The sequence below is a fragment of the Apostichopus japonicus genome, chromosome 22, assembly GCF_037975245.1.
Source record: "Apostichopus japonicus isolate 1M-3 chromosome 22, ASM3797524v1, whole genome shotgun sequence".
Lineage (NCBI taxonomy): Eukaryota > Metazoa > Echinodermata > Holothuroidea > Aspidochirotida > Stichopodidae > Apostichopus > Apostichopus japonicus.
This window is the reverse complement of record NC_092582.1, coordinates 737,303-763,489: the sequence shown is the minus strand read 5'-3', so window position 1 is coordinate 763,489 and position 26,187 is coordinate 737,303. Positions and strand designations below refer to the sequence as shown.

At 36.5% G+C, this 26,187-nt stretch overlaps 2 protein-coding genes across 19 annotated transcripts in view; both read left to right on the top strand.

Annotated features, from left to right (window-relative positions):
- The window catches only part of LOC139964060 (sushi, von Willebrand factor type A, EGF and pentraxin domain-containing protein 1-like), a 495,975-nt gene that overhangs the window by 258,861 nt on the left and 210,927 nt on the right, over positions 1-26,187 (top strand). For 14 of the 18 annotated variants that reach the window (XM_071965388.1, XM_071965391.1, XM_071965390.1 and 11 more), the window contains 8 exons: positions 1,443-1,628; positions 2,044-2,271; positions 2,637-2,825; positions 3,448-3,645; positions 4,137-4,310; positions 7,485-7,673; positions 8,631-8,807; positions 9,338-9,529. In XM_071965388.1, coding sequence (XP_071821489.1) covers positions 1,443-1,628; positions 2,044-2,271; positions 2,637-2,825; positions 3,448-3,645; positions 4,137-4,310; positions 7,485-7,673; positions 8,631-8,807; positions 9,338-9,529 — 1,533 coding nt within the window. Of the gene's footprint in view, positions 1-173; positions 354-1,442; positions 1,629-2,043; positions 2,272-2,636; positions 2,826-3,447; positions 3,646-4,136; positions 4,311-7,484; positions 7,674-8,630; positions 8,808-9,337; positions 9,530-26,187 lie in introns of all 18 variants that reach the window. The other 4 variants (XM_071965402.1, XM_071965401.1, XM_071965400.1 and 1 more) reach the window with 2 other exon arrangements.
- LOC139964065 (protein lev-9-like) overlaps positions 20,451-26,187 on the top strand; it is a 79,962-nt gene continuing 74,225 nt past the window's right edge. The window contains exons 1-3 of the mRNA XM_071965420.1: positions 20,451-20,589; positions 21,956-22,093; positions 23,684-24,052. Of these exons, the coding sequence (XP_071821521.1) occupies positions 20,520-20,589; positions 21,956-22,093; positions 23,684-24,052 (577 nt within the window). The 5' untranslated portion in view covers positions 20,451-20,519. The remainder of the gene's footprint in view (positions 20,590-21,955; positions 22,094-23,683; positions 24,053-26,187) is intronic.

The window sequence follows — 26,187 nt, the reverse complement described above, 5'->3', positions numbered from 1 at the left end:
TGTGTTCTACTTTATAACATTTACCTATTTTAACGAAGAAACACCGTCAGACATTCATGTCAGTCTGCAGTGCTTATCGACCTGTTAACTTAAAAGTTGATCCCACAAACACTTACAAAAAAAGAGAGAGGGAGAGAAAACAACTAATTAACATTTCTTGTTCTGTTGTATAGAAATAAGGTGTCCAGCTCCAGACGTACGATCGAATGTTCGCTGCGATCAATCCTTACCCGAATATCCTTATCAGAGTACCATGCGTTTCTACTGTGAAGATGGATGTGTGTTGAGAGGCCCAAACGAGATAACATGTAACTCGAATGAACAATGGTCTAGCATCCCTCCGATTTGCGTTGGTGAGTTCTTTAAAACACAAAAGTACAAACATGGCATTGCAATATCATTAAAGCTATTGACGTAACTTAGACGTATGCATGCTGCAATGGATTTCCTTATATTTATAAGGTTTAAGAACTGGCCAATGTTTATTGGACATATATATATACACATTTTATTGTTGTTTTACCACTTTAATGAAAACTTAAGGGTATAGTTTGTATACATTGGGTTCATAAAAAGAATTTGTTAAGCAATCATGATATGTTTGACCTTTACATCGTCGCATGAAGTGCTGGATATTTTAATGTGACTTTGTTGAATAATGAAAAACAATTTGGGATCATCGATAATGTTCTTTTTGATACTGTATGCTTTCTAAATCTACTTGGTGGAGAAACACGAAAATTTTCGTCCAAGTAGAGCTTTCTGGATGGAAAATGCACATTGTTGTTACATGGAAAGTTTAGACAAATATAGAACCCTACTTGGTGTCCAGTGGATTTTTTAATACGAAAGTATGAAATGCTATTGCCATAACAGCTACAAAGCTTGGTTAAAGTTTACTCCGTTTTTGTTTACTTTCTTGAAGTAAACATTTTACATTAAACACGTTTCTTGACGAAAAAGTGGGTCTAGTTTCTATTTTCGTCGGAACATTTTTGGCATCTTGATGAATATTTTATTGAAACAACTTTAAGCCTTAATCATCTGAATGGTGAATATGACAGGGCGGGTACGTCATGAAACAGTGATGCCATAATATTTGAATGTTAATAGTAGCCATTGCCTACAGGCGCGTAGCGAGGAATTTGCCAAAGGAAGGGCGAAGCTTGTAGACAAATTATATAAGCGTAGCGACACTATGAGTTCGCGCTAAGCGTAAAAGATAATTTTGGCCGAAAATGTCTCCCAGATCGCTGGAAATAGCACTTCAAACGCCTTTTATGTTGCATCTAAGTATTTTCTACTTTAAAAGCAATATCACAAGCAATATCATAAACAAATACAAAAAAAAATATGCTCAAGGGAGGGGGAGGGGGAGGCGGTCGCATTTGAATGCATTCGTCGCATATGTCGCATTTGAATGTTATTGTTTTTAATTACAGCTACTTGCGTTGTGCCCCGTCGTCCATACTATGGACGATGGCTGGACAATGTTAGAGATGGTGACACTAAATCCGATGGATATGGTCTAACATACACATGTAATAGCGGATATTTTAAATGTCAGATATCACAGTTAACATGTATAGATGGGGAATGGATGCCACCTCCAGAATCGCTCTGTCTTCGTAAGTACACTACGAGAATAACAGAGTTTAACATTCTGTGATTAGCCTACTTATACAGAATAACAATGTGAGTATAAACCTGATCCAGGCATGCAACTATACATTCACGTGTTATATTTATGTCCAATCTATTTCTTTCTCACAAAGATGCAGTATAACGTTTTCAACTGGGCATATTACATCGCATTACATTGCATCGTAGATAAGAGACCTCGTTACTTTACATGCTCTTCTTCAACATTTCTTGCGAACAATCACTAACATCTTTCGGACTATCAGATATTTCTGTTTTCTTTCTTAGTTTCACATAAGAATAGAGAGTGTACATATCGCACTTCTCATGGAGTGACAAGTTTGATTTCACATCTCGTTTTCAACGATTTAGTAAACATTATTCCTTTGATCTCTCACTTAGTCGGTTGTTTAATCCAAGTCACTCAAGACGCAGGCATTTCAGTGAATTACAGTCATCCTGATGGTATATCATGTACTAACAGCAGATACAAACCAGTAAGAACAATTCGGTCATTCACCTGTAGGAGAGGGTATAGAATACCAGAACGCGCTCCAGGTCAATCAACCTGTCAAGCAAACGGAAGACGCGGCCAATCGTGGTCTTCTCCAATGCCTACATGCGAGAAGAGTAAGAAAGAATTTAATAAAAAAAATAATATTGTCCAGCACTTTATCAACTGCGTTATAAATGAGAAAGAAATCTGAGTTATAACCAAATAAATGTCTGTTCAGAAAAGACTGGCATCGAGAACGAGTTTTATAATTTCTATAGCTGCACAGAATATATTATTTATTTAGAGCCCATTATAGCTCATAACTCATTTTACCCTTTATCAGAGCTGGTAATTATACAATTTTTGTCCTTTCTACGATGTGTTCAAGAAAAACAAACCTTTTATTCCAAATAGTAAAAGCAATACGTTTTATTATTATTTCTAATTGTGATAATATCAATTGTATTTGTACCGCAATTTTCTTTTTTATTTGTACCAGTTCTGTGCCCACCGATTGCCATACAGAACGGGCGAGTAAGGTATACACAATATGCACGTTTAATCCTAACACTGGAACAAAATACCACCGCAACGTTCACGTGCAATAATGGTTACTACAAAAGCCACCATAACTCAAGTTCATGTGATTTAGGAATTTGGACTAATGAACCACCAAGGTGTATTGAAGGTATGTGTATGCAAGCACAACGTGACACACAAACCAACGAAGAAACTGACTTTCAAATACTTTATAAAATCCTCGTGTTATAAATATCGTATTTCAGGTTGAATGTTCTATACTCAGTAATATTGACTATATGTTTGTAGATGCCAAAACATAAATTATGTGTAATTGTATTGTCTTCTTATGAATTAAGAAACTTTCAAAAGACACCACACGACCACAGGTACACACAGATACACATATTGATGTAAGAATTGAATTTTTGTGACGTTTCTTTGAAACATCTCACAGCAAACATGAAGATTTAGAGCTTGGGTATTATTGAGTAGTTATCCAGAAGATTCAGTCATATTTTATCCATTTCTTTTTATATATTTTCTACCAAGCTGAGCACATATCTTGTGAATTATTATTTATTTGATTCATATTAACAACTGTACAGATCTAACAATCGAGTATGATGCCACTTAGAAACGATTGCAGAATAACTGACATTCTTAAATAGAGAAAAGGAAATTTATTGATGTATTATATATCAAACTTTTAAATAAAAACCTGCATACAGACACCCATTTTTTCAACTCCTCCTTTTTGAGAATGAAAATATAATCATTTTCAATTTTAGAGCCCTGTAGTGAATCATCAATTGACTTTGGAAACTGGGAAGCTGTCTACAACACACCTGAATCGGAACCAGGCTCCGGATACCGGTTAGGTGGAACTATTGCCACCTTCAACTGTCTACAGTATGGATATGCCACAGATGTACAACAGACGTGTCGACTTGGAAGTTGGGATGGGCAGCGACCATTCTGTAGAAAGAGTAAGTGACGTCTTGTTTTTTAACCTGTAACTTCACAAATAAAAGAAAATCAGACTCAATAAAAGTGAAAGCAATCTGACATTAAACCCAGGTTTGATTTGCGAGCATATATCTTGATCGATCCTAATTATGTGCAACAGATACACAGTCCTATTTACAAGTAGTTTCTTGTATTTCCTACTTAAATATGTTTGAAAAACAGACGTCCAATGAAAAAAATGAATTCGATGAATTGAAGCATTGATGAATTGACGAATTGACGGATTGACGTATTGACGAATTGACGACTACTTGACGATTGACGAATTGACGAATATACAAATTCAATTAAATGAATGCAGCCATATTGTTGTCGTTGTTCTTTTAACCAAAGTTGTGAGTCTTGAATAATACTACTTTACCTCACGATTTCAGAATACTCCAGGCTCCATGTAAATTTAAACAGAAACGAAGAAATTTCCTTTGCATTTTTCATTCTTTAATTTCATTAGTTCCTTGTGAAGGTGAGAATTTGAATAATGGTCGGGTGGAATACTCAAGCGATCGTGTTGAACATGGCACAGACCGATCTTACATTTGCGATGACGGTTTTACATTACGAGGAAACGGTGCATCTACCTGTGACGCCGGACAGTGGACGAGAGAGCTTCCTGAATGTGTCGAAGGTAAGAACGTACCCTAAATGGATTGAAATCTACCACCTAATCATCATACACAATTTGACATTATCGTTAACTGCAAACAAGTGCTTTTCCCAAGAAAAGTTTGAAAAGCATGGGCCCACGCTTCCACTATAATTATTTTTAAAACATGAAAATACATGCATGGATATATATATATATATATATATATATATATATATATATATATATATATATATATATATATATATATATATATATATATATAATAATAATAATAATAATAATAATATATGCATTTATACAGCGCTAATTTTGTACACAACATTCAAAAGCCCTTAACAAGGAAAAAGCCAACCAGTCGGGTCAATCAAAATAAGCAAGCTTAAACAGAAACGATTTTAGCTTTATCTTGAAAGCATCCAGGGTCAAGGAGTCGATACACATCAATTCCACCGGAAGTGAATTCCACAACCAGGTCCTTTGTAGGCAAAAGCCCTATTGCCTAACGTATTATGATTGATACGAGGAACATGCAGGGTGATTTGAGAATGTGAGCGCAAAGAGTAAGAACTAGACTTCACCAAGATCATATCACCTAAATACTTAGGTGCAAGACCTTTAAACATTTAAATACTTGCAAGATTAGTTTAAATTCAATGCGTTGCTGTACAGGTAACCAATGAAGAGATTGTAAAGTAAAAGTAATGTGACAAAATTTAGAAGAGCGTAAATCAACCGAGCCGCTCCATTAAGTACCATTTGAACTCTACGAAGCTTATAACCAGGTAAACCAATCATGTGTGCATTACAGTAGTCAATGTGACTAATTACAAAAGCATTAATAAGAGTTTTAGTACAGTCCTCATCCAGGAATTTTCTGATCTGACGAATATTATAGAGTCCATGGTATGCCCTTGAGCAAACTTTTCCAATATGAATGTCCATTGACATGTTGCTGTTAAGATGAACCCCAAGACTTTTTGCACTATCACATGGCTTAATATCCACGTTATCTACTTTAATCATCTGAACCCGAGTCTTAGCAACTTTTTGACGAACACCAATTAAAAGAAACTCAGTCTTGGAATCATTGATCATTAGCCCATTACTGATCATCGAATGTCTTATTTCGAATATAAATGATTGCATTGCCAGAACAGCCCGTTCCTCAGATAACAGACAACCAGCATTGAAAGATAAATATAACTGTGTATCATCAGCATAACTATATGCGTTAGGAAGGTTTTTAGAGACAATAGCAAACAACTGAGAAATATAACAAAGAAAAAGAACAGGACCGAGATAGCTGCCCTGTGGTACACCACAATTCAAAGAAACATCTTTCGATGAGATATTTTCTATAGATACATGCTGTTTTCTGAAAGACAGATAATTACCAATCCATTTTTGTGCATTATTAACAATACCAAATTGGGTACGCAATATGTTCATAAGAATATCATGGTTAACATTATCGAACGCTGCACTCAAATCCAACAGGATTAAAAGAGAGCATTGTTGTTGGTCCATATTCATCAATATATCACTATGTATTTTCATAAGTGCAGTTTCTGTAGAGTGATTTTGCCTGTACGCAGATTGGCAATCAGGAAAAGGAGCATGTGATGAACAATGTGAGACAATCTCATTAACTACAGCTCGTTCAACTAACTTGGAAACATAGCTCAAATTACTTATTGGTCTATAATTAGAATAGAAAGGGTCCAAACCTGCTTTCTTTAACAATGGAGTAACGGTAGCAATCTTCCATTTGTCAGGTTCATTACCATCTTTAAGTGAAAGATTTATCATGGTAGTCAATACAGGCAAAAGGGGGTCAAGACACCTTCTAAGTAACCAATTGGGCATAGGTTAAAGATTGCAGATAGCCGTGTTGGAGGATTTGATAATTGTGCGAACTTCATCATTAAAAAGTGGCTTGAACCCAGTCAACTTCGATATATATATATATATATATATATATATATATATATATATATATATATATATATATATATATATATATATATATATATATATATATATATATATATAAACTGTTAAACAACTATGCTGCATTTAGAGAAAGGCTAGATCTCGAGTGAGATAATATATATATATAAATATATATATATATATATATATATATATATATATATATATATATATATATATATATATATATATATATATATATATATATAAATATATATATATATATATAAATATATATATATATATAAATAAATATATATAAATATATATATATATATATATATATATATATATATATATATATATATATATATATATATATATATATATATATATATATACAATTATAGACATATCGTTGGTGTGATATCGACAGACGCGCTATTTTAACAGATCTTACTTTTGCTCACATCATAACAAAGAAACTTGACTGTCACTTGAAATTCCAAAATGCAGTAAATCTTATCTACGATAGCTGAAATATTGATTAATTGTTGCAGAGACATATATCTACGACAAACATATTGTGGCCTCATGCACAAGTTCTTATTTTAATCTTATATAGTCTAATTCAACGTAGATGACCTAAAATGTGGTATTTGCTATGACTGGGATAGCAGCGATACATATTTATATGAATATATTTGTATTAAAAAAAAGATGCTAAGAGCCGAATGTAGATAAAGAGAGATGAATATTCGTTGTGGAGAATAACCTTGGATCAGTTTGGCATTAAACATTTCAACTTTCCTACTGAATATTTAGATGAAACTGTTAACATTTTTAAAGTATCCAGCTGAATGAAAGAGGCAGAGTTATGTGTGTGTGTGTGTGGGGGGGGGGGGAGGGGGTAACCAAATCCTGCCCCACCTCTTCCTAAGCCTATGACAGATAAAGCAGTATTTAACAAAGTCTCCATATGCGACCGTTTACATCATTATTGAATTTTCCTTTGATAGTTACTTGTGACCCGCCAACTTCAATAAATATACATGGTGACCTCGTTGAAAGCCGTGTTATTATTGAATTTGGTCTAAGGTATGTCCACAGTGATATACATATACAGTCTATATACATTGATTATAACTGTTACATATATTTAACCGTATTTACCTTTCAAAACCAAAATATAATATCTTTGGGTTTTATTCATACGTCGAGAGTACACACGATATCTTTTTGCTGTATTTTAATCATCAGATCCATGTAGCGAGAATGAACTCGACGGGAATGGATGGGATCTTAGGTATCGCCCTCATGCTCAAGATGGTTATTTTAAATCGCCCGGTACAATCGCCACTTTAGAATGTCCGCATGGATACGAGAATTCAGGACGGAAAATTTGCCAACGGGGATCTTGGCGAGGAAACAGGCTGTTTTGTAACAAAAGTATGTGGATTAGTGCTTTTTGAGATTGAAGCAGTTTGAAGTAAACAATTTACAGTTAAAGAATAGTTAATGAGAATGTTGTTACAGTGACCAAACTTGATAGTCATTAAATTATTTAAGATCATAAACGTAAAACAAAATGAAAAATTAGTAATCTCTACAGCGAATCCTACAAAAAACTGACTTCAAAAATTCCTTCGTTCAAAATTTTAAAGTTTAGATGAAGTAAATCGTGGCAATTATTAAGGTTTTTGAAAATGTGAGTAATTAACGATGTGACTTATGAAAGACGTAAGTTTTGAAGCGAATCCTAAGTCTAAATGAAATCAAAACATGTGGATGTTTGCCAAAATGTTATATATTTGATGGTCTTTGCTTAATGCAACATATACATAAACAGGGGTGGAGTAACATTAATGTGTTCATTCTGGTCTTTCATGCGATTAGATGTAGCAGAGGCATACGTCAACATTAAAATAGACTAGTCGTTTATGAGTTAATACATTGAGAATACAGTTTTTACTACAATTCTCGTTATATTCCCCGGGAAGTCCTGGAGCAATTTGTCAGTCCAGAAACAACATAAAATCACTGCTTTTCGAACACGTTAAGAGACTATCATTTGCAGAACCTACTTTGACATTTAAAGAACATATGTTCACTATCGCAAAAAAATGTACTACGTTTTATAGCGTACATACCACTGAAGAAAGAAAATACTACATGTGCTTGCGATTTCTTTAAATAACGTATAAATTGACAGTCTTTCTGTTCTAGGTTGAATCACAAGAGACTTACATAAAAAGAGAAATTTGTTTCCCATTTGGCAACATTACTGAAGGCATTACAAGTAGTAAATTATTAAGATATCAAACTTCCTGTTTAATGTTAAATTGGTTATATAAATGTTTTAAACGATCTGACATTACCATCAACTGACGTATGCATCTCTCACAGTTGCATGCCCAGAAGAAGGGTTACAACATGGCCGAGTGGAATATAGACCATCGCGCCCGGAGCACGGCTCGGTACGTATATTCACATGCGAGGAAGGTTACCACCGGCGCCAACCAGTAGCTGAATCAAGATGTAATGCTGGCGTTTGGTCGACAAACGTTCCTGTTTGTACTGAAGGTAAATGCCAGTGCATAATTAGCAGGTTAACGTACACTGTTTTTGCCTGAAAACAAAGGTTATTGATATTATGACATCATATGTGATGACGAGGTGATATACATAAGACTGTTTATGGACATTTACTGTTCAGTTAATAGATCCAATTCCATTAATTTATTCAGACAGAACTATTGGAAACAGCCGCTTGGAACAGAATGGTCAATGTTTGTCTCGAAACTTCAATTTAATAACATTCGGAACAACAATTCCTTTCTTAATGAAACGTGCTATTATAATCAATTTAAGATCAGCTCTTCTGATAAATAACTGACTTACCATGTATCATAATGATTACTGTTTGAACAACCAGGGAGCTTAATAGGCTTGTGCACATGATGTATAATGTACTTCATGTAATTCATAAAGAGAACAAAGTCATAAGCAATATGTCCACAATTTTCTCTTCAGACTCAAGCTCATTTCATTTATGTGAAAGCGAAATTGGTTCAAATTCGTTTCTGACACATGTTCTTTTGTATTGACATCAGACCCCTGTAGTGAGGATGATATTGGTGTTGGCCAATGGAGAGTTGAATATAACAGAGACTCAGTGGAGCGAGGAACCAGACCACACGGTACCACTGCTACCTTTGTATGTACTGAGCGTGGACATCGAACTAGTGACACGAAGCAATGTCTTACTGGACAATGGCGAGGAGATGCACCAACTTGTACTAAAAGTATGTCATGAAATCTGAATAACGCATCAAGACAAAATGTGTATGTGTTGTTTCATATGTATAGATCGAATACGTAGCCTTCGATTTAGGCAATGGCCGGATAGGCCTACATTTCATAATCAAATCAGATCAAATACGTAGCCGTACTACTATGATTGGAAATGATTTAACTTTTACAGCTTTATGAAAACCAATCTTGGGTCATATGGAATGAGAGGAAAGAGATACTCATTACACTGAAAACTTAAATTGGTCCACCGACTAACATAACATTAGTCCATCTGGTGCCTCTACCGACTAACATAGCCCTAGTCAGTTGCTATACCGACTAATTTATTCCTTAGTCAGTTGGATTTCTTAGTCGGTCAGCTTAGTCCGTCAGCTTAGTCAATCAACAATATCTTAGTCGGTAAATGTATATTAGTCAGTTACATTAGTTGGTGACATTAGTTGGTCTTTACCGACTAATTTATATGAGCCTCCGACTAGTTTATAGCAGGTTTTACATAAGTCAGGATGGTGCCTCTCCCGACTAACCTTTCTTAGTCGGTATCGACTTACTAGTTGCACTGACTAGAATCACTGAAAGAATTAAACCCGACTAGTTTCACTGACTAGAATCACTGAAAGAAAAGAGAGCAGAAGAAACACAAATAATGTGTACGTTGGCAATATTTATTTCTGATAAAACTTCTGATGTCTACAATTCATTTTGTTCCAAAAAAGTTAAGACAAGTTAATGGATCAAACATGAATCGCAAAAGAATAGTACTGCACGATAATGCAAAGTTGAATCTTGGGCAAGAGTTCCTCACGACTGTCGTTTTAAAGTGGTACCCCAAATCGACACCAGTTAAGTCTTCACGAACAAAGAGTGTTTCTCTTAACTACAAATGGCCTCCCACTTGTCTTCAGGAAGCCAAAAATCTGCACCATTATTGACCTGTGAACAGAAAATATGATATACGTGTAAGCACAGATACAGATATAGCACATGATAGCTCACATTAGCATAAACATACATTTACATTAAAATTTTTATAACATATTGGGAGGTATACATTTAAATCTAGGTCCCTCAAATTATAAGCCAGGAATATCAGCTTTACCAAATAATTATTAGCTTTGCACAGCATAATCGCCAGTAATTATTGGTGGTGGGGTACCCCTGCCAGTGATCAATAATTGACCCCTCACGGCTGACCTAGGTCAGCTCATGAGGTAACCACTTGAAACCTACTGGAAAATGTTGGTTAGGACTTACTGGAAAATACATACACAAATAGTTACGTCTCACACACTGTTTTTTGACCCTTCATCTTAAAATAGTAAGTCCACCCCATCGCATTGTCTCACGCTATTGTACCATTCCGACCCCCCCCCCTCCCCACATCTTAGAGAGTCCAACCCAACGAGTTTTAGGTCAGCGCTTCAAGGAAATGTATGATGTGGGCAGCTATTCCATTTTTTTAACAAAGTGTCGATATAGCACAATATCTTATCCTCAGTAAGTTGCATGAATGAATAAGATTACAACAAGATTCAACGAATAATTTGCATCTTTCTTACCATGCATGTTACTACCGGTCAGTTATAACACACTCAGCCGAAAGCAGATACATATTCCTCACATTGTGGCTCGTTGACCATTAAAAGAATATCCCAATCGAAATTCTTGTCCGTTCTCACTTATATGATAAAGATAACGTTAAATTTCGAAAACATAAGTGGTTTACTCCTTAGTATACATACTCGTCAATTAAAGGGACTTTTCACAGGTACCGATTCCCAATTTGAAACATGTACGCAATCCATAGAATAATAGATATCATCCCAAAAGTTGGGTATATGACCATTATGATATCATCATTCTGGAGGTACATCGATAAACATAGATCCACCACGTTATATATAGATCAGTCTTGATCTCACTGATCTCATGATCTTTTACATTTGAAGCCCATTAATACGCTCTAACAGTCTTAAAAACAATTGACATTCAACCGTTATAACTTTCTATATGGGTATGACACTTTCTGCTATTTTATCATTATGGCATGTTCATAACCAAAATATCATCACTATACATGTAATGCACATATAATGTAAACATAACAACAGTTACGATGGGAATGTATGTTGATGAGCATGTACGGGAACTATGATGTCCATCATGGTGATGCAGGATATACGTGGTGAAGGTTTCATTGAGGAGGGGTAGGGGGAGAGGCTAGTTGACGTAATGTGTCCGGTTGTGTGTATGTCTGTGTAAAGAACTGGTGGGTGTTGTAATAAGTGTATACTTGCGACCCATTCAGGTCATCGTAAATTCGATGTGTTACGATCCGGGAGATGGCATCACGCAATAAAGCGTTTCTATTCTGATTCTTATTTATTTGGTCCCTCGGTGTGAAAAATATCACAACAGGTGTGTCGCGAAACCGTATAACGCCGACGGTCTTCAAACATGTCGAGGGTTGTGCGTGTGCATATAATTTAAGTACCTCGGTGACCGTCGTAGGGTCAGAGGTATATATGTACGTATATGTGTTTCGGTTATATGGGGTTGGGATTTACATATCAGTCCATCAACCTTACTGTTATAAAGAGAAGTTTGCGACACATCTTTTGCCACAATTTGGCCAAGGTTGACAATTGACCATTGTTTTATCACGTAACTTTTAAGGTTTACATTAATCAATGGACTTCAAATATTATCCCAGACTTTTTATGTCTGCTTTAAAAAATGTTTAGTGGATTGATTATCTCATTCAAAACACGCTTTCCATTTCTTAAGGATCTTGCGATTCAACGGATTTGCCCTATGGGGATGTAAACGAAGACGAGAGGACGGTTCAAGTAATTCCTTTACGCGAATTAGTCGGCACATTGACGAGGAACGGGGGATATATTCATGTCAAGTGTCCTGAAGGCTACGAGCAGAGAGGTTCACGCTATATGAAGTGCCAGGAAGGTGAATGGACACCCTATAGGAGACCCTCATTTCCCGGAAGACCTCCACTGTGTATAAATGTATAGTTTAATTGCATATTAGATAAACATAACGAATACCATTTAAGAAAATATTTAGGTGGCAGGACATTGAACAAGGGAGGGAAAGGGGGGGGGGAGGGACTAAGTGAAAAGGAAGAGGTATGATTGACATGGTAGCAAGGAGATTGACAGCCAACAATAAGGGCAGTAATATGATAAAACGTAGAATTTTGGGACGAAAGCTTCACATTGCGAGATGAAACGTCGAATTAAAAATATTGAGATAAATGCGAAATGTCGAGATGAAACACCTAAAGTGTGATAATGAAGTCAACGTCAAATATTAATGTTTTGACATAAAATATTGTGATTTGAAAGTAAAAGAGTAATATAACTATTTTTAGAACAAATCTTCCAGCGACATGAATCATTTCTACTGTGTATAGTTTATCTGGAAACCTTGTATGTCATTGGAAAATGTCGGGGACCGTTGTATGGTCGTTATTAGCATCATCGAGATGATAGTTCAGACTAGTGGTGCCTTGAACAGCGACTTGTTTCAGACTCGGCCTGGCGGATATTGGACTCCGATCATCTACAAGGCTTGACTGCAGCCAGGGCAGAAAGGAAATTATCATGCAAGTGCCAAAATGGCGCTTGAAGAGTAGACTGCGGTTGCACTCTTAACTTACCAAACTATGATGTTCGGATACTGTAAAGGGCGGTTCTTCGGCATTATCTTCCCAGCTGCTTGCAGGTTTACGAGGTGTTCCCTTTTCTGTAAGCAATGAAATTGTGAGGTCATAAGTTTGGGTATTTTTCTGTTCCTATTTCAGTGCTTCATCATAATCTCATGTTAGTTGGAGAAGTTGCATTATTGGACATCAAAAATTAGCAATGGTATTTTATTGAAGAAATGACAACATATATAACAACTTTGAAAGGTCTAATGAAAAATTATTACTTTTCCCATCTTCCATAAATTGTTATGAGAATATACTCTGAAATTTTATACACAAATGACTAGCTAAAATAGGAAAGACCCCCGACTTTCCATTGGAAATCAATAACCAATACTACGACCTGTTAAAGGGATATTGCCCCAAGAGAGGAAGTTACATGGAACAAAACACAAACACTTCTCACATCAGCCAAGGGCCTTGTGATTGGAATCAAAGAGCGTCTATTATAAGACACGTCACCTCTCGAAAGGGTTGCATAAGGAGCAGGGGTTCAAATGCGACTTGCATAAAACAACTTAATTAACAAAAAGGTCACTATAATATTTGGTCTTGGCCAAAATTGTACAGAATTTTGACAGCAATACAAATGCATTGGAGGTATGATGGATCATAAGAAGTGACCTAGCCAGACTTTATGCGCAGGAAAAAAAAGAAGCTAAATCAAGTAACTGCTGCGGCACGTTATGTCAGTAGCTATGAGAAACTGAACATTTGTAGCAAGTTTTATTACCTTGCACCCTCATCTCCGGATGTCTAAACTTTCTGTGACGGGTTGCCCCTTTTGGAAAATACATTAAGGGACTTGCCAGGACTACATGCGTGATCTTAGCTTCAGACCTCCGAGACATGTGGATTATTACTATTACCAGTATCAGCTGACCAATATTAATTTGCTTAATTTCAGCTCTACACACATATCTTTACCTCGGGAACTTCAGCCCTTATTATCTATATTTGTTCGGACATTGCCCGCTCGTGTTAATAACTGCTCCGCGAGCTCTTTTCACTGGACTAAGTGGCCTAACGATCACCTCCGGTCCGTGTCGCAGGTGTTATTGTTTATCAGCGTAGCCTAGCACGGTTGCTGTTCATAAGATAGTACGCTTAGGCGCCCTACAGTACTACTACTACTACTACTTCGCGCCACCTTCGAGAAGTTCCAACCACGGCTTGGCGTAAAGATTCTTAAGCCACCGATCTAAGCTTGGACTAGGCGACGGTGTAGCTTACTGTGTGTATTTTTGGTGTAGGCCTACTGGAGGACCGGCAATTTTTCATTTAAGTTCACTAGACGGCCTGATCCGAATTATAAGATCTGAGGTGAGTGTTTTACAACACCTTTACTTAATCTCTGATTTAGAGAACGTTAGCTCTAAACATTTTCTTCATGTAGTTTAAGCACTGCTATTGTATACTCTTATTCAATTTAAAAGGTATCCAGCATGCTAAACTAAGAAATTACCGCATTACCGATACATTGATAATAAAAATAATAAAAAATGTTGCCTTTTTTTCCAAATCAGGGTTTTATTCAACCATGAATGAACAAACGAACAAACATATTTCCCTTATCACACAAAACTAAAAGTAACAAATCATCCGAACAAACCTATTTTGTTAAATAACTCCTTAGGACGAAGCTTCAAAGATCATGTATTAAGACAAAGCACGATCTCGGCGGTCAACTTTGCTGCTGAGAAATGTTACCACAAAGAACATATTTCTTTCCATCTAATCAAGAATGATAATGTAGGAGACTTTCCTCAAATTCAACAACATAGTTCTGCAGACGACAGATAGAGGCACTCCCTCTAACATATTGATGCTCAATGTCACTTTACAAGCAGTTGAGATAATTTCCCAATGCTATTACCTCTCTAAACTGTCCTCTAATGTCATGCTTCAAAGCACTCGTTTTGACAGTACAAACAGTTCCTAACCTTACTCCGATTGTAATGCTATTACCTCTCTACACTGTCCTCCCATATGATGCTTCAAAGCACTCGTATCGACAGAGCAAACAGTTCCTAACCTTGATCTGATAGAAACATGATATTCATACTGCTCATACTGACAATACGAGTGCTATGAAAGCGGGACATGAAAGTACAGTATAGAAAAAAGGGTCCCAACTGGGTGCACTTTGTAGTCATGTAACATACTTGAGCATTTTGGGGTATTATGGTTTGTAAGATTTGATTTGATCATTACCTTGTACCACTTATACATAGAGAGCTGGCTTCATATGAGTTTGTGACGTATATTTAAGCTATAGCTAGTGAAAGATGTGTAGTTTCTGAACTCTTGAAGACTTGATTTCTTTTTGTGGACATAAGAAATAAAGTTATTTTCAGCCAGAAAGGCAAAATTGTCTTTTGATCTTGTTTGGGAATAAGAGAGATGTAGAAATACAGAATATTAAAGACAAAGTTGGCATGTCTAAGAGAGGAAAGGTCTGCTTCTTTGAAAATAATGTCCTGGAAAGTGGTGTTGAGATGATCTTCTTTACCTTTGCTGGCTTCTCGCAACTCGCAAGAACTGTTTTGCAGCAGCAGTGTTAATATAGAGTCATTCCATGTCAAATCACGGATGGCTGTTGCTGCAGCCTCTCAAAAAAATCCCAAATTTTGTGTATAATTGGACCACCATAAAAATAAGCATATTCTGAAAATTTCAGTTGCATTGCTTTACAATTGGCCGATTTATCACACTTTGAAATTCCGCAATTTGTCGCCTCCATGGCATTTTGGCATCAGAAATTAAACATTCTTCTACCTTTCTATTACAGATGCCCATAGAGTCTATCCCATATAACAGGAACGCAAAACAATAGGCTACAAAAATATTGTCTTGTAGAGTTATGTCAACTTAAAAGTGTCAAAATATTTTAAAAATGTGCTATTTTTAGTGATGAATTGCTCCTAAACTATTGCTTCAGGGTACTTGATTCTTTCAGAAGTTAATATGTCTATTACAAACATTACAAAATAATAGTGACAATGCTTTCCTTTAATATGTTTGCAAGTTGTGCAACTCTAAAGTTGCTTTTTTATGCTGCGATTCAGCATGAGGTAGGGTTTTTGATGCCAATTTTTACCAAAGTAACCATATTAGAGCTGTCAGGGTTTTATACTTTAATTACAAGTATACAATTCTTTCACTTAAACAAATTTCAGGGTTCTAGCTGTTCTCAATATTAATTTATGCAGTTGTTAAGTTGCTCCGATGTACAAAAGAGGTCGTCTTTGACGGCCAATAACAAAACGCGTCATGCTGAAAAAAATCTGATCATTTTTTTTTGGAAGAGACATAGTACCACTTTGTTTGTAAAAAAAAAATAAAAAATCAAGGGGTGTTTTGCCTTATTTTGAAATGAAAAATCCTCAAAGTTTGGGTTTTTTACAAGAAAAAACTGAAAAAAAACTGAAACTAAATTTTGAATTGCTACTCTAAGCGGTAATTTTTTTTCCCTCCCATGTTACGTTTATCGGTATTTCCAGTTGTGCCTTGAAAGTGCGACTTTTCACCTCAAAAATTCAAATCTATTGAGAACTTGAAATATATATAGGACCAGAGAGGTAGTAAGTGAAGTGGTACTGATATTACTTAAGTAAAGGGTCTTACTCAATGATCCGCTTCTGACAGGGAGACATTAGGCCTACATTCTAAGAAAAAAGGACGTTAGTCCATCTACCAAATTATACATAGACTACATAAGTAATTTCTGTTTTATTTCCTTGAAGACTTAATAAAAAGACATTCGGCCTCCCTATTAACAGAATTTATTGACTTAATTAGCTAAAAAGGTATACCTTGATTATAACAAAGTTTAATTATTTTAACGCGATACGCTTCTGTTTATCGTCTTAATGATACACCGCTCAGTTTTGCGATATCTACCGATATATGTCTTCACAGATATCCCGGATGCGCCACTGTTAGGCGTGTAGAAATGATAGTAGCTCAGTTGACCGACGCGTGCGAAACAAACGGTGGTAAACTGACTAAAAGTAGTAACTTGTGCCTAGGAAGCCGAGTGCGACTGTAGCAAACAATGAAAAGTTAGCGCAGGATTCGAGTGGTTGGTATCTTGACCAATCAGCGTACAAAATACGGTATTTTGACCCATCGGCGTTCAAAATTTGGGCATTTTCTTGTCATAAGCTGGACGCCGATTTTTTTTTACTTTGCCATGAGGAGACATTTATCTTAAAATACTGTAGCTTCGGGAGTTATTTGCCATTGTTAGCCCCTTGAATAACTATTGCAGTGTACTCCTGCACCCCATCAGAATTATCGATGCTTGCATCTCCAAGTTACATTACCAACGTATCTCCCTTGGGAAGGCCAGATGTGAAAGTATTTAACAAAGAAGAGGTGCTGCGTAGGATCAACTCTCCCTCCCAACTACGAGTTAGGTCTATAGAAGTAGGCTAGTCAAAATAAATACTTTTTGTGAGGATAAAAAAGGGGAGGTGAAGGGGGAAGATTCACCTGTCCTTTTCTTCCCCGGCAGAATAAAACATCTGACTGAACCATTACGACTAACAATAGATGAGGGCATCGCCCCCCCCCCCCGCCCCTCCCTTTGTGCTCGACTCTGCCAAGCCCAACCAATCTATCAATATTTTTGATAGAATGACAGCCACTTTTTTTCTGTCATTATTTTCATATTTCGGATCTGTGTGTCTTCATTTTTCCGAGATGATTTTGCACGTTACTGTGCAATCACTTTCTTTCTGTTGTTATATTTACAGCTGCTAAGTAACGTATAGGACACATGTGACTTTCTAACATGATGTAAAACTAATGCCAGGGACATCCGTATTGGTAGATGTTTCCCATTATAACTGATGTCCTGTAACAGGAAGTGCATAATCCAATATTTGAGATTTATTACTCCCGGTGGAAGCTCGGGGAAGTACCTGTCTTTTCTAACGTGAAACGATGTATAGAAACACACTCTAATTACTTCAACACTCGTCTGACATACTTAAAAACAAAACTTTACTGATGTCGATCAAATTTTTGTTCTTTCTTGAGTCTCTTAAAGCTCTAACTATATTTTAGACCACTGACTTATTGTCGTATATATTTCTTATGTGCATCTTACTTTCACTCTGCTATCGATCTCAGTTTTCGAATTCTTTCCACTACAAATGAAAATAGAAGTAGTTGAAGTTCTCATTCCAAACTTTACATATGACCGTCATATATGAGGTCATAATTCCGGAAGTACGTCATACACCCACTACGTTTGAAGTACTGTACATTTTCCTTAACGTCCACTTCATTGAGTGGGCTTAAATCCTTGTTTTCATCTGAGAGTACAAAGACGTGGTAGCCAGGTAATTTCTTTCCAAGTGATATTAAAGTGTAGATACAGTTGGTTTTCCATTAACTTAAGTATCGGAAATATGATATTAATCGAACACGCGTTATTATATAACATATTTGCTGCATCAAACACGTTGGGGAGTATGACAATATTATAATGCTCTTAATCGATTATCTTCCCACAATACATAGGATAGGTCCACTGGTATGCTAGCATAGTTGACGTTTCTCCTACACATGGACATATACTAACCCTTATTGACATGTAGGCCATACGGTGTGTATTCAGGGCATTTTGAAAACCTAGTTTAGATACTAATGCAAGAGTTGGACTGATGGCTAAGGCTTTGTACGCGTCCTCACACCCAAGAAATGTTCTCATGCTGTTGTATTCATACGGCTAAGGTTTGTATCAACTAGTTTTGATTGGTACATAGTTCTGTTTAAACCAGTAGAATGTAACTTGCTTAGTACCAGAATGTTTTGAAGCTCACCAATGGCACTAATAGCACCGTCCCTCTTATTTGTAGGGCCCACGTTTGCACCCAACTTACAGCCAATCGCTTTCATGAAGCCAGCTCGTTATGCTCAAACGTTGAAGCATTTGTATGCGCAGAGAATAGATTGGAGAACCAGCCTATGGTATTTGTTAGAACACAGTTCTGCCCAGGTTCCTAAAGTAGACACAACAAATGTAGATTTGACCAATTAATAACGTTAGGGCAATTTAAGTCTTCCCTCTGTTCCGCTGTTCGCTCTATGGCTGTGGTTTTCCTCTTGTAACGAACTGTAAAACTAACGACGATTGATATCACAAGTACTGTACCTTGTAAAATCATAAAATAATAACATTGTGAAATAAACTCTTGATCGGGGCAAACAGGTCATCCCAGGTGCAGCAGTGATGAGGAAACCATACAAAAAATGCCATATGTTTCAAAAATGTCCAAAACAATATGAGTATATCCAAATTGATATAAACATGTCGGAACTAATATAAGTATGTCCAAAAATAATATGAGCATGTCTTAACTAATGTTAGAGTATCGAAAGATTATATGAGCATGTCCAAAATATTGAAAGAGTATCGAAAAGTAATACAAGTGGGTCGAACTTAACTGCTAACTTCAATTTTGTAGTGAACATTTTGGCGCTTTTTTACGCCAAATGTTGTGTTGGACACAATGATTCTTGGTAACTCACCAATTGTCACAGCACCCTAGGGCCGGTTGACCACTCGCGCCTCGAAACAACTCACCTCACATCTTTTTTTGAAAATAATATCATTCTCGACCGAAATATCATTGAAATATAAACTCATACATTGAGAGGGTAATGGGTGAACTGCACAATGTCTCACTTTTCGCTTCATATGCTGTATTTGTTTCAGCACACCAAAATAACAAGTTCGATATTGGAACATATGGCGTAACTTCAACGCCTAAATGGTTATTACAAAGTTGAAGTTAGCAGTTACATTCGTCATATTCATATAATTTTTCGACACTCTAATACTATTTTTGGACATACTTATATTAGTTTGGACATGTTTTAAAAAAATTGGACATGCTTATAATATTTTGGACATGCTAATATTATTCTGGACATTTTGCAAAAAATGGTGTGAATTCAAACCCCAAAATGTTCGCTACAAGAATGAAGTTAGCAGTAACATTCCACATGTTCATATAATTTTTCGACACTCTCATATTATTTTGGACATGCTTTTATTGTTTAAGACAATTTTGATACATATGGCATTCCGCCAATAACCAATTGACGTCCGGAAATCTCGGAAACATTAGTAAAGCGTGTTCAAAGGAAATCACTCTGTATTTCTTCAAAAGAAAGTTGACACTCTATGCACAGCATTTCACCGCATTGAATAATACATTTCGTGAACGCCGCTGGCTACAATGATTGTAAAGTGGACGCTACAACTGCTATTACTTGTGGTCATCCTTGGGAATATCCAAGAAATATATGGTAAGATATATATTTAATACAACATATCTTTAACAATACCCACCTTATAGTAAACCTTTCCATTTACAGACATTGCAAAGATATCAGTAGATTTTAAATCTGTAAGCCAACCTGTGTGTGTTTGCATAGTTGGGCATGTGTCTTGTTTATACTAATACTGTGACGTAAACGGCAGGTGAAACCAGTTCAACATCTTGCCAAAGTAAAACTTCTATCATGTTGTGAAAATACTTAAAAATGCACATTATAAACCCAGGCAGAACAAAGAAATGGTGAGATATCAATGGTGAGGTATCATTAGAAAGAACTGGTGAGGTATCAATGGTGAGGTATCATTAGAAAGAAATAGTTAGGAATATATGGTGAGGTATCATTAGAAAGAAATGGTGAGGTAGAAATGGTGAGGTATCATTAGAAAGAAATGGTGAGGTATAAATGGTAAGTTATGAATGGTGAGGTATCATTAGAAAGAAATGGTGAGGTATAAATGGTGAGGTATCATTAGAAAGAATGGTGAGGTATAAATGGTGAGGTATCATTCGAAAGAAATGGTGAGGTAAAAATGGACTTGGTCTTAGTTGATTTCATTTTGTAAAGTGATGTAATAATTGCGCTCATATACAACTATTAATGTTGCTACTCAACGAAAGTATGCCCGAATGTTAATAAAAAATTGAAGAATTGTGACGTCATGAGTGTTGAACTCAATGTGGATCGGAATTAAGTCCCTATAAAAAATGATCTATAATCGATCATCATACAGGGGTGAAATCACTTATAATTCTAGGGCGTGTGTGTGTGTGTACGCGTATAAGATGGGATGGGGAGGGGGGTAACAGAGAGTATGAAATGGTGATTCATGCCCACCCTACCGACTGATAGAATATTACAAACGCACTCCAAAAAATGCTGTGCAGTACAACCTAATCAGTTGATATTTAATTTATAAATTACTTAATATTGGATCAGTTTTGATCTAAGCACCAAATCAATCAAATTTCTCAACACCCCCTTGGACTGACCGCTCCCCATGAAGAAAGGTGAAAGTGCTCATTTCACATTCTTACAAACGTTGAAAAATATATCACCACTTTATATCTTAACAAAACTCCTACCCTCCCATTAGACTACTACACGAGGACGTCATAACATCTTTAGCCCCCCCCCCCCACCTTCCCTCCCTACGGAAATATTGTTGAGCCCTTGTCAATCATCATAGGTTAGGGGATTTGATAAAATCTAAAGTGTTTCCATCAATTTGTTCGAAATTATCACTAGATTATAAATTTCAGTGGTTAAAACGTATTTTGTGGAATTGGGGAATTGGGGGATACGTCAAAATAAGATTCCTCTTCTCGTTCAATAGCGCAGGAATGTTACGTACGTGATGAAGTCGCCGCAGGACGGCCTTGTGAAAGACCATGCAGATCAGATGGAACCTGTAGGAAACAGAACAGGGAGTGTGAATGTGATGGCCGCTGTGGTGCAAGCTGCCTCAAGAAAAGTAAGTAAGGACATCTTATCCGAGAGCCGACTTTAAGATTTACTAATGATTTCCGGAGCATTAGTCAATACCAATGGATCAGTCAAAACAAGTCAGTTGGCATTGTTCCATATGTAGCGACGCCTTACAGTGGAACTGCGAGTGGCATTTAGTATAGTGGAAACACTGCAGGCAACAGCATTCCTTCGCGTGCTCACTAAGCGACCTTGATCGACATGTTAACAACATTCTGAGACACTGTAAGAATATAATTTATATTCTCAAGTCACAAATATAAACTTGAAATCTTACCATACAATAATGAACTATGCACTAGTTCCTTTTCTTTACATGTAACCGACAAAAGCAATGACTAACTAACTATATATTTAATGATTTTGCTAGATAAGTTTCAATGTTAATATAATATCTTAATAACTATTTTGCGTAAACCTAAAATGCCTTTGTATGTTCACTTTTTGGGAGGGCATTGCCGTTTACATTGAAATCATCGTTGGCGGTTATCATTCCAATATACCTTTTCGCTAGATACCAAGGAGAGACTTGAGGTGGGAAAGAAATGAATCAATAGGAGGCAATGCCCTATGTCACCCATTAAGATAGTAGCGTCTGTAAGGGCGGTGACATCCCTATGTTCCGACGTCTCCATATTCCGACGTCTCTATGTTCCGAAGTCTCTATGTTCCGACAATTTGTTGGACTCTAATTTTTTTGACCACATTTTTTTCGGACCCATTTTTTTGTGACCCAATTTTTTTTTCGGACCCCATTTCTTGGACCAACATTTTCGGACCCAATTTTTTGCATCCAAATTTTTTACCAACATGTTTTCGGACCCATTTTTTTCTGAACAATGTTATTTGGGACCCCAATTATTTTGGGCCAAAATTTTTCGGACCCAAAAATTTAGACCAACATGATTTCTGAACAATTTTTTCCTGACCCCTAATTAGGAGCAAAGGACAGTCAGGCCCTAAAAGTGTACCACCGGGACCTGCGACCCCTAACACCAACGTCAGTCCCCACCCCATGGTCCGAAAAGTGGGGGTCCAAAAATAATGAGTCTCCAAAAATACATGGGGTACCAACAAATTGGGTCCGAAAAAATGGGTCCCAAAATTTGGGTCCGAAAAAATGAGGACCAAAAAAATATTGGGTCCGCAAAAAAAATTGGGTGAACAAAAATTGGCTCCGAAAAAAATTGGCTCCGAAAAAATGGGTCCGAAAAAATGTTGGTCAAAAAAATTTAAGAGTCCAAAAAAAATTGTCGGAACATAGAGACATCGGAACATAAAGACGTCGGAACATAGAGACGTCGGAACATAGAGACGTCGGAACATAGAGATGTAACCGTAAGGGCTACGGCGTGCGTAAAGTTCGGTAAAAAGCTATGGACAAAATGAACTGGAGATCTCCTTAGCGGAGAAACACCTAAATATTTCTTTCTGGACAAAAGAAAAATTCAAGAAAACCACTATTCATATAGTAATGAAATGTGTATATACATTTAATTTACGTTAAGATTCTTAACCAACATATTGAAGTTTATACCTGAAACATGACATTAACATCTTTTTCTTTTCCACATAGAATGTCCTAGCATCCCGCCTATTTTAAATGGCAGCAGTTCTGTAGATCCTATGACAAGAACCATAGATGCGATTGCCACATATACCTGTAACCATGGTTACAGTTTGGTGGGCAATGCAACTAGGACTTGTCTAAGCCATAAACAATGGTCTGGAAATCCACCAGTTTGCGAACGCAGTACAGAAGTGAATTGTGGCATTTTAAATACACCCGCCAATGGACAGGTCACTTATGATTCAGAAACAAGAACAGTGGGTACTGTTGCGACTTACCAGTGTAATGCTGGTTACACAAACGTGGCTGGAGATCAAGAACGTACATGTGAACAAAACGGGCTATGGTCAGGCTTACCGGTCAGCTGCTCACAAGGTAGGAATTGAACTACCGTGTTATATTTGTGATTGAACTCATCCACTACCTCCTCCCAAGTAATGAGGGATTGCCTCAATCCGTCTCTGTTTAGCTTCAGGTGTATTACGTGTGATTGCTTAATTCAACCAGTATATTCATTTTAACCAACATATAGCGTCCATATCAAGGCACTAAGAATTTTCTTCCAAAGAAACGGAAAGTAGGCAATCCATCGAGTTGCAGATTTCATCCATCATAAATGTGGGTATATGAACAGTATGCTTTAACATTTATTAAAACATCTAATTCAAATAGTCATTAATTCTCGTATGTATGTCACTTTCAGATATATATGCTATTTTGGCACGTGCACAATAGTCAAAAGAACAAGTTATCCTTCAACAAAGTTAAATTTGAAGCAATTTTGTTGAAGATATACGGACACCTATGAACAATGTTGTCCTAATCACTATAATTGGCATTAGAAATAATGAAAATAGCTTCAACTCCCATCAAAATCCATCAAAAAATTGTCCACTTTATAGGTATTTTTCCAATTCTAGTTTAATGCATACAAATTAGCTAATTATGCACATTCATGGTGTAGATGGAATGACTGCCTAATTTTATGTTATGTTATCCCTTTGTTTTAACCACCTTCCTTCAAAGACACTGAACACAGCCTAAGGCGATTTTGAGAAAAATTGTATTGTCTTCTTTGAAAAGAGGAACATCACATTATTCAAATGATATATAGGCTTGTAATTAGGGGTTCACTTGTTAAGGTCATAACCATAGTTTGCACATATTTAATGAGTTTCCTAGATTTATCAAAACTTCAAATGTGTATTTCTTGGAAACAAACATAGCTTCTCGAAAAATTTCAACAGAATTTAATGAGATTATTATCATGTTCTGAATATGGGGCAAATTAGCTAGGAGTCCGTATAATTTTAGCAATGAAAACCAACCACCGAAATCTAATATACCGGTCATTTTCGGGCAATTTCTGGCACTTCTGAATGTAAAAAACAATTTGGCCACCTTTGATGACTTGACTTTCATCGGCCTCCACTAACTATGTGACATTTGGTGTTTACATTAGCTAATGCAATGTAAATATCCTACATTGATTTGTTCAGTTCGGTTGCCTGCTCATTGCAGTATTCGCGTAATTGCCAAATTGCTGTTTTGGGTTATTTGAACTTTGACCCTGAACGTAATATTTCAATGGGGATACTACATCTCTAGTTTGACTCCCATAGACTCCATGTTTAAGGAGTAGTTCCAAAGCACGTTTTCGCACACATTTAACCAAACTAAACATTTGACATCCTTTGATCACATGACCTTTGGCGTTTAAAATCGAGTAATGTACTGTAGTAAGATAGGTTTGTCCATATTGTTACTTTGGTATAGGTGTGGGCAAAAATGCTGTTTTTTGTTATACTACTTTTGAACTCTCATCTTAAGCCCTATGACGGCGTTAGTAACGCATGTTCTACAACCTATCGAGGCACTCACCCAACAAGTTTGAAGTTCATCGGATTTAAAGTTAATGAGCAGTTTACGAAACACGTTTTCTGTATGAATAAATTCGTTGCAATCTTGCTGAGTCTGATATATTACATAGGTGTGTGCATTTTCGTACACACGTAATGGCTAAAATGATGTTTTTGGTTATTTGACCCATGACATTTAACGCAATGACGTCATAAGTCACAGAGGCGGATCATCAAATGCCCATGTCCACACCCACCAAATTTGAAGTCAATCAGAAAGATATTGTTTAGAAGTTCGTGACACACCTTTTTCGTTCACACACATACCCCAACACACCCAAATTAGTTATGTCGTCACGCCCGTAGAGAGGATGATATATTGGTTGGTTTAGTCTATTGCCATAGCACATTTTCTATGGAAATGTTAATGTCCCTGAGTAACGAGAAATGCTGTTTTTTGTTATAGTACTTTTGATCTCTCATCTTAAGCCCTATGACGTCATTAGTAACGCAGATTCTAAACCTATCCAGGCACTAACCCAACAAGTTTTGAACATTTTCTATGGAAATGGTAATGTCCCTGAGTAACGAGTTTCGGAGGGTCACCCGCGTAGTGTGACGGATAATGACCAGGCATCAATACTAGTGGAA